This window comes from Sinocyclocheilus grahami, unplaced genomic scaffold (assembly GCF_001515645.1).
Source record: "Sinocyclocheilus grahami isolate Dianchi unplaced genomic scaffold, SAMN03320097.WGS_v1.1 scaffold319.1, whole genome shotgun sequence".
Classification (NCBI taxonomy): domain Eukaryota; kingdom Metazoa; phylum Chordata; class Actinopteri; order Cypriniformes; family Cyprinidae; genus Sinocyclocheilus; species Sinocyclocheilus grahami.
This window is the reverse complement of record NW_015505498.1, coordinates 665,439-675,367: the sequence shown is the minus strand read 5'-3', so window position 1 is coordinate 675,367 and position 9,929 is coordinate 665,439. Positions and strand designations below refer to the sequence as shown.

General features: G+C 40.8%; 2 protein-coding genes across 2 annotated transcripts; both read right to left on the bottom strand.

Annotated features, from left to right (window-relative positions):
- Positions 1-443: 443 nt before the first annotated feature.
- LOC107602117 (interferon regulatory factor 2 binding protein 1) lies at positions 444-3,598 on the bottom strand. Its single transcript, XM_016294525.1, has 2 exons — positions 1,402-3,598; positions 444-841 (listed from the first exon to the last, which is right to left on the bottom strand). The coding sequence occupies exon 1, from the start codon at positions 3,266-3,268 to the stop codon at positions 1,415-1,417; it is 1,854 nt and encodes a 617-aa protein (XP_016150011.1). The 5' UTR covers positions 3,269-3,598; the 3' UTR covers positions 444-841; positions 1,402-1,414.
- A 1,313-nt stretch (positions 3,599-4,911) lies between these two features.
- Positions 4,912-8,939, bottom strand: LOC107602108 (solute carrier family 19 member 3b). Its single transcript, XM_016294517.1, has 5 exons — positions 8,793-8,939; positions 7,541-8,306; positions 6,288-6,480; positions 5,983-6,124; positions 4,912-5,085 (listed from the first exon to the last, which is right to left on the bottom strand). The coding sequence occupies exons 1-5, from the start codon at positions 8,937-8,939 to the stop codon at positions 4,942-4,944; spliced, it is 1,392 nt and encodes a 463-aa protein (XP_016150003.1). The 3' UTR covers positions 4,912-4,941.
- Between the last annotated feature and the right edge of the window lie 990 nt (positions 8,940-9,929).

Below are 9,929 nucleotides of genomic sequence, written 5' to 3'. Positions count from 1 at the left end.
ATTTTACCACAAAAATATATGTTATAGCATCATATGATACGACAATATTCAGCATGTCTATCTTTGGTTTTCTATTCATTCAAAGACTTAGTGGTACATAAAGCAACATAGTATCAAATCTAGAGATTGCACATCTAGAACCATTGAAAGGGATAATTCTTGTACAATCTACACGGAGTAAAAAACATAAAGCTATCTATTATACATGCTGTATCAAGAAGCAATCTGAAGGAAGGGCTTTTAGCACTTAGTAATATTCCTGGACTAGTTTTATGCAGCATAGACGACAGCAAAGACAAGAGTGTGCCTGTAGTCGGTGCAGTTCTGTGATTGTAAAGGAAGTTGCATTTCCAAACAAGCTTCCCGCTGTACAATCTGTATCTGTCTGGTGGTTTGTAGCACATTCTGGGAATTCACCCCACCGGATCTTTGAAATTATTTTATTTTTTTTTCAAACCTGGCTTTGGTTTGCAGACTGAAAGTTCTTAAAGCGCTGCTGAAGAATCGACGCGGGCCAACAAATCTGAAATAAGTGCTGGAGGGTTTAATACATGGGCATCTCTTAATCTCTAATCGCAATTTCAATTCTCTGTATGTATGTGCTGTACATGTGGAAGAACTGACAATAAAGCAGACTTTGACTAAAGAGAAAAATGGCTGTATTCTCCATCGTCTCAGGAAAAGGAGGGGGAAAGACAGTGAAAGGCAAGAGGGGGCTTGGGTAGATGGAGGAAGAGGACCTGCCCGCCAGCAGCTGTCTCTTCAGTGCTGTGGGCCTCGTGATCACCGCGACCATCTTTAGTGCTCAGGATCGCAGCTCCCTCAGAGTGAGGTTTGAGTTCTGTAGCGGAGGCATTAATATACATGTTAACATAAAGATTGTGCATTATTCATATGACAAATAACACATATATACACACATACACACAATATCATTCAAAAGTTTGGAACTGGTACAATTTAATGTTTGTAAAAAAATCCCTTCTCACCAAGGCTGCATTAATTTGACCAAAAATATAGTAAAATCAGTAATATTGTGAAATATATTTACAGTTTAAAATAACTGTTTTCTATGTGAATATATGGTCAAATGTAATTTATTCTTGTGATGCAATGCTGAATTCTCAGCATCATTATTACTCCAGTCCTCAGTGCCACATGATCCTTCAGAAATCATTCTAATATGCTGATTTGCTGCTCAAGGAGCATTCCTGATTATCATCAATGATGAAAAAAGTTGGGCTGCTTCATATTTTTGTGGAAACCATTTTCCAGGATTCTTTTATGAATACAAAGTTCTCAATAACCATATATTTGAAATTGACAGAAATCTTAAACGTCTATATTGTCACTTTTGATCAACTTAATGCATCCTTTCTGAATAAAAGCATGTTATCAAACCTGCTGCTGGCCGTTAGGGGTCCCTTTCTTTCTTCACCTTCACATCACCTGCCAAGATTGTAGAGATCTCGCCTTGCATGAAGGCCCACGGCACGTTGGAGCCCACGAGAGGGCACTTCTCTCCACTGGGGCAGTACACCTCATTCCCTGAGCCCTGTCTGCAGATGAAGTCCCGAGTGCAAGGGAAGCAGAACTTGTGCCCGGGCACCGACGGACACTGGACGAAGTGCGTGTCCTCCAGGCGCTCGTGGCAGATGGTGCAGCAAAGAGGGGCACCGCCACCGCCTCCTGAGCCTTCGCCTCCCATAACGGTGCCCTGGTCAGAGAGGGACGCGGTGACGGTCGTAGTCAATCCTCCTGCGCTACTGCCCGCCGATGGTTCTCCGTTGCGCGAGGCCAGCCGCAGCTGAACGCCTAGGGCTGAAGGACTTGCGCTGTTCTGCCGCCCTGCGTTGGCTGAGTGGCCACTGCTGCTGCCTGGAGCATCTTTAGGGGACTGGGTGGCTGTGCCGACGTTGTCAGCCACACTCATGAGCGCCGAGATGGGCGACGGGTCGCTACCATGCGCCCCCATGCCCTCTGGAGGCTGTCCCACGCTGGCTAGCGAGGTTGCGGGCATATGGCCGGGCAAGCCGGGATATGCAGCAAGCGGCCAATGCTGGCGCATCTCCTCAGAGGTCATCCTCTCGGCACCGTCCAGCTCGGGCGAGGCTTTGCGTCTGCGCACTCTTGGCTGCATGGGACGGCCGATGTGGCAGAGCGCGCTGGGTAACATGGAGCAGCTGGGGTCCAGGTAAGGCTGCGGGAGGGATTCTGGGGCCGGAGCATCTTTGAACACCCGCACTCCATCGCTGAGCAGCTCCGACAGGAGACGCCAGTCACCGGTGCCGTGCCTTTTCTCATACTCCACGTATTTGTACCCCGAGTTAATGACCTTGCCGGTGTCTTTCTGAGAGTCGTGGAACATCTGCTTGACCAGTGCTAAGACGCTGGGGAACACGTTACCGGATCCGCACGGGTACTCAATGAAGACCTTCAGCTCAAACTCAAGCATCAGCTTGGCGTCAAAAGCGAACACCCTTCCCACCAGGCCGTGGTCTTTCTTAAAGCGGACATTGAATGGAGTGCAGCCAGAAAAGGTGTGCAAGGCCTCGCGAATGTGTTTGGGGCGTCCCACCCAGTCTTCTGCACGGTTCCGCACACTTTCAGAAAGCTCAGCAAGGGTTTCGGCATTCCTCTGCTTCTCCTTGAGCTCCTTTTCGAATTCTGGGCTCATGAAAGACGCCATGCCTACGTTCATCCCCATGCCTATGGCCTGTCTCTTACTGAGCTCGTTCAACATGGGAGCGGAAATGGTCAAGGGGGCGCCTCCAGCTCGGGCATTCAGACCAGGCATGGCAGTCAGCAGGCCATGAGGGGTTCCGACAAGCCCTTGCGCCATTAAATTGGGTGGCACAGCCCCCAATAAAGTCCTCCTGGCGGTAGGACTCTGTCTACTAACCTCAGGCGGACCTCCATCTTCCAGTCTGGGCAGCCCGTTGGGCAGCCTGGCAGACACATATTCTCCCCTTCCCCGCTCATATCGCTCGGAGGGCGGTCTGCCGGTCTCCATAGGACCCTCCTTACCAGCGGGAGCGTGTTTAGCGCCGGGCTGCGGACCCGGAGATCTGCCGTCCTGCATCACATGTGTTCGCTTGAGCTGCCGCGCCGCGTCGATGAGCAGCTCTATTCTGTCCGCGCCCTCGTAGTTGACGCAGCCTCTGCACACGGCCTCGCTGAAGTCCCAAATCATGGCCCACGGCATCTTTGGCAGGTCGCAAAGGTAGCACCATTGCCGCCTGGAAGACGCCTGCGAGGAAGAGGACATATTTGATAGGCCCTCGCGATCTTGCGTTCTCAAATCCACCGTGAATCTCTCTCACAGCCAGCCTCCGAGCGCTTGCGGTCGACTATTTCCTCGTTACGGACGAGTTTATGCAACTCCGTTGGATTTTGTGTCATTCAGAATCGAGGTGTTTGATGTTTCTGCCAAATCGTCTGGGCCGCAGAGTCTCTCCTGGAAGACGTTCCGAAAGTTACGCAACTCTGGCCTGAGGAATTGTGGGAAGTGTAGTTTTTCTACAGCCGGGCGCGCTCTTCCCTCGTAATGCTTTTGCCCAAAGAAAGTCCTTTATTTATTTAATTTTTTTAATATTTATGGATAATGGAAGAGAGGCATCGGACATCACATAATCTTTTTTTATTGTGAGGCTCACAACATATATTTAAAATATAACTTATTTAATTGTTTATCGCGGAAATAATTAGTATTTAGTATTTATTTTAGCACTATTTTCTCTGATCTATAAAGAATATATTTAGTATAATTTTATTAGATGTATCTCGAACTATAATGACTTACATTGCCTCCTTTATTTATTTATTATGATTATTTTTTTTATCATAAAACATCATTGTAATAATCATTGCTTAGTCAAAACACTTATAACCATACTAGCAATATTAAATGTGAAAAATGGCAACACGTTCTTGCAAAAGGTTATGAGACTGCAATTCCCATTTTACAAATAGTTAGTATTTAGTATTTATTTTAGCACTATTTTCTCTGATCTATAAAGAATATATTTAGTATAATTTTATTAGATGTATCTCGAACTATAATGACTTACATTGCCTCCTTTATTTATTTATTATGATTATTTTTTTATCATAAAACATCATTGTAATAATCATTGCTTAGTCAAAACACTTATAACCATACTAGCAATATTAAATGTGAAAAATGGCAACACGTTCTTGCAAAAGGTTATGAGACTGCAATTCCCATTTTACAAATAGGTGACGTCACGTCCGCTATTCCCAACTGCGTGTTTCAGAAACTTCCGGTGTTATATTACAGATAACGTTCCGTGTTACTGTAGTAAGCACTGTTTTTCTGTTTATTTGTTTAACATTTTAATTATTTTTATATGATACTTATGATATATAGACTTGTGATACTTGTTTATAAGGCTTAATGTTAACTAATTTACACAAGAAACGTCTTATTATTTTTAATATTTTATTTGAATTGTAGGCTTTGGTAAATATATGCTAAGTGAGTACTTATTTTAAATCGTAAACAGGAAATGATATCACAGAACAGTCTATGCAAATACACTGGGCGAATAAATAATTATATTACACAATACACAACCACTTAATACAGTTGTTCCTGTAGCCTAATAACAGCATAAAAAAACATTGGGCTTGATATATATATGTATATGTGTGTATATGTATATGTGTGGGTGGGTGTGTATATATGTGTGTATATATGTATATATATATATATGTATATATAAAGTGTGACGTGACATGTGGCCAAGTATGGTGACCCACACTCGGAATTAGTGCTCTGCGTTTATCCCATCCTAAATGCACACACACACCGTGAACACACACACACACCGTGAACACACACCCGGGGCAATATATACTGTATACTTATAATGCTGATTGTTCGTTCACATTTTGTGGACCAAGATGTCTGTCTGATCCCTATTTATCCTCCAGAGTGGTAGAGGGTGGCCGGTCTGTATTGGTTTCAGCTGGAGATTTGCGGTAATTCTTACAAATTGTGTACAAGCCTTGCGTGAGGAAGAGCACAGAGATGGTGCTGTAGTAACCTCCATATACAAGAAACTGTAACAGAAGGGGAACAATTAAAATACAATGTAACACATCCAATCAGACACTAACAGTTTAATTCAAACATTCCACTTCTGAATGCTTCATGTTATGATTTATGTTACTTTCTTGACAATCTTTTTAACCTTGTAAAACCTAGTGTATCATTCGATGCATCTAAATGATCATAATTTTCAAAACTTGTGAAAAACATCATGTACACAATCTACTAGGCCAGGGGTAGGCAAGTTCGGTCCTAGAGAGCCGCAGAGTTCAGCTCCAACCCTAATCAAACACACCTGAACAAGCTAATCAATGTCTTCAGGATTACTAAGGCTATAGGCAGGTGAGTTTTGTTTTCAGGGTTGGAGCTGAACTCTGCAGGACTGCGGCTCTCTAGGACCGAACTTGCCTACCCCTGTACTAGGCCTACATGTTGTCTGCTATCCGATTGATAGTTTATACTTTTACTATAATTGTAAGGTTCAGGTCAGGTATTGGTTGCGGTTCATATGTCTCTTGGGAGATAGAGTGACAACTTATATTTATATGCATTTCATGTACAGTAAGTAGCCTATTATACCGTTATAAAGTTATCAGAATTTCATCTTAAATTTGGGCTACATAAATATCAGAATCTGCACCAAATGCAAACTTAAAAAAAAATAAAAAATTCTGACTATTATTTCATTGTCTCTTGGGAGATAGAGTGACAACTTATATTTATATGCATTTCATGTACAGTAAGTAGCCTATTATACCGTTATAAAGTTATCAGAATTTTATCTTAAATTTGGGCTATATAAATATCAGAATCTGCCCCAAATGCAAACTTAAAAAAAAAAAAAATAATTCTGACTATTATTTCATATAGGCTTATATTTCATTAAGTTCAGTGTAGTGAGAGCTTACTTGTGTCCCAATGTCCAGTCCCAGGGCTGAATTGTCCACCACAATAGCAGTAAGTATAGTTTGAAGTGTAAGAGCAAAAAAAGTGTTAATACCAAAAGTTAGAGCATAACATTCCATTGAGAGGTTCACCGCTATCTGAAACCTTCCAGCAAAAAGGGGGGGAAAAATAAGGAAAACATTAGTCATGGAAAAAAGACCTATATATACTGTATATTCCTTTTCATTATCTCTTCTCTCTCTATATATATATTTCTACATATAGAAAACTTATGCTTCCTAAGTCCATTGTGTAATGTCTAACTTACATTGTGACTGTGATGAGGAACATGTATGATGCTTTGAAGATAGCGTAGCCTGCATAACACAGCCAGATATTGTTAGTGAGGGCCATGAGAAAGACACACCCTGCTCCTATGGCAGAGAAAACACCCAGCGAGAGCTCGCCCCACACATCCCACTGTACTCTGATATAACCCACAGAGAAAGCTGCCGCCGCACCTGAAAGCGGCAATCACAGCATGAATCACAATGAGAGAGATGTTAAACCTGTGACCAAAGAAGAGGCACGACACAAGGCAACAATTAAATCAGGGAAATGCATTTAGACTGTATTTGTATTCTGTGTTGCACTCAGAACTCATTTATGTTGCCTTTTTTATGTTCTTGTCAAGACATCAAAACGGAGAGATGTTCTCTTCTGCTTTAATTAAAGTGACTATACCAAACCCCTACTGTTGGAATTGCTTCAATGATCTTCCCCCACACATACTGGGCTGCTGAATTCCAATGCAAACTGCATAACAATTATGCTACATGATTCAACATGATTTGCGGATAAAGCAGGATTGGTTCAGCTAGGCATATTCTGATATTGTTCACTATAAAGATAAAGAATTTATTACACTATTGATGGTGTTTATGCTTAATGAAGTCTTTGACTCTCAGATACACTCATACTCTTAAAAGTAAAGTTTCCTTATTGGCATCTTTGGTTCAATGAAGAACCTTTAACATCCATGAAATCTTTCCATTCCGCAAAAGGTTCTCTACACTCTTAAAGGCATAGTTCACCCCAAAATACAAATGTTGTCATCATCTACTCACCCTTATGTTGTTTTAAACCTGTATCAATATCTTTCTTTTGTTGAACACATAGTATTTTTTTCCTCCATACTATGGAAGTCAATGGCTACCAGCAACTGTTTGGTTCCCAACATTCTTTGAAATATCTTCTTTTGTGTTGAACAGAAGCAGCTCATTTTCCAAAAGAGGGGTTTTCGCAGTGATGCCATAGAAGAACCATTTTAGTTTCCTCAAAGAACTGTTTCTTTTAAAAAACAGAGCAATGGAAAGGTTCCATGGATGTTATACATTCATGGAAGCAGATGGCAATAAGAGTGTAGATCATTCAAATGTTCTTCACACTAAAAGGTTATTTTAAGAATGTTTCACCGAAAGATCCTTTGGGGAACCCAGAATGGTTCTTCTACTGCACCGCTGTGAAAATGAACTTTCTGAAACTTGATTTTTTACTAAAATACTCCAAAAAATGCCTCACCTACAAGTGTGCAGACCGCCTCTACTCCCCCATTATACACGGAGGATGTACTGGAGGGCTCAATGTGGTCCCACATCAGCTGAACGTAGTTAAAAACCTGTCCATATCCAGCTGTAGCCAAAGCCCACCAGAGGGACCACTGCACCAGCCTTCTGGAGGAGTAGGACTCTTTGAGACTCTCCCACATTTGTTTTCCTGAGGTTTTAATGTTTCCCCAATCGCAGCATGTTCCCGTAGCCTGCTTTCTTAGATCCGTTTCTCCCCCAAATGCATCTGTAACCTCATTCAGTGTGTCCGTAGACACCTCCGCCTTTTTCTTAAAAAACATTCCATGCTGAGGCATCGGCAGGCCCAAAGAAATACAGAAAGCCACTGACATTATACCCAGAGTAATAGTGTTTACATGGAAGTAGCTTGTGTCAGCCAGTGAAATTAATAGCTGTCCTAATGTGGCTCCAAAGGCATATCCAGTCAGCATGGCACTGCGAACGTACCCCGTGGCTCGTTGGTAGCGTTCAGGAGAAATGACGCTGTAGATATATGAAAAATAGGCCACTTCGGTGGAGGTGACCATTGCAAAGTTGAACTGTAGGTAGGTCAGAGCAATTAAACTGGTAGCAAAGCACAGAAGTATGTAATTTATGACAAGAAAAAGACCTTGAGTTATTATTAGAGGTTTGTATCTAAGTAAGTCTGTCAACAGGAAGACTGGACAGAGTACAGCCAGATATGAGTACGTCCAGATGGGGAACAGGTAGTTTGTTACCTGGATGAGCGGAAAGAAGATGGTCATTGGTCATTTGAATCAGAAACAACAGGAAATGTTTAGGTAAATGATTTGAAATCAATGCAGCTATTGCAAGCTATATTGCTTAAGAGATAAGACTCAAAAGGCACGAGTGATGCATCGCTATTTTAGTAATCAATGGAGAATGTCAATGCAGTTAACCAATATTTTGACAATAGTTTCGGTTTAATTTTAAGATTCTGAAGTTTTAAAACAGATAATATGATTATAGCTCAGAGAAAGGTTTGGGTAAGGAAATACGTTTTCAAGGGCACCTATAGTACATCTAATACAGTCAATACTATTGACATTCATTTATCATTGCCATTGTAACGGGAGCATTTGCCACACCAAATTATCAGTATATTATAGTGTAAATTGTTCTGTGTGTGCTTGTTTCTCACTGTTGTTATCTGTCTGAGCCCTTAAGCCAACGTGAAAATATGAAAAAACAGCAATACTCACCACTTCCTCTGAGATGTTTTTGGGTCCCACCAAGTAAGGTGTAAGAAAAGGCTCTGCTGGTCTGCAGTTGGCAAAGAAACCATAAAGAGAGAGCAAAACAGTGGGGAAGACCCAGTCTGACCTCTTCATTTTCCTCCAGAAATTCATTCTTATCTGCCTGTCTGTATTTTCACTACCACAAGATTATATCTCTCATTTTAGGTCAAGGAGCTGTTGGTCTGGTGTATCTGTTGGTGTTTTTGCTGTGTAGTGTAAAGTAAGCCAAGCCCAGTCCCTGATTTCCTCATAAGGAGCTGTAAATGAAGGTAGGAATCAGGGTAAATGAATATATATATTTATGATGGAGACTTTGACTTTTGTGTGTGCATGTAGGCCCTAATTGTTGGTGTGTGCATATATGTGTGTGTTGACAAAAAGTAAAATAAATCGAATGCTGTTTCAAATCATTTAACCGTATTAATTCATGTTTATTAGTATAGCATTTTTTACTATACATATTGTTTCAAAGCAGCTTTACATACACAAACAAACAAACAAACAGATATATGACCAGGGTTTATAGCTTGAGAAAATTCAGAAGATTTCTAAATAAGGCACATACTAATCTGCAGTGTGTTGTCAATATGCTCCTGAGAACCATAAAAAAAAAAAGTTGTGTGATTTAAAAAAAAAAGTCATTACATTGGTTGGCGCTAAAGAAACAAATGTAGAAAAAAAACATTTTTGAAAAATTACATTTTATTCATATTTTATGCTATGTCCTTTGTAGAGGACGCCAGGACTAAGTTATTCAAAAAATAAAATAAAATAAAATTAGACATGAAAAGGCATGTATAGACAAAAACAACGTTTTATTTTTTCATTAACCAATCACTTTTTTGGTTTCAGGCTATTTTTAACCAAACTTTGTACAAAGGTGATTCTCAACTATGTTATGAAAGATATAACAGAATGATTTGATATACTATTTTACTTTACTTTATGCAATTTGTGTGTAAAATGTCCATAAACTGGTATTCCCCTTCTATACAATGTATCAATTAATTGCATCTAATTTGCATATGAATGTGTTCTTGGGGCAAACCATAATGAAAAAAGAAGTGTAATAATGGGAGTAAAAACTTGGCAACATTTTCA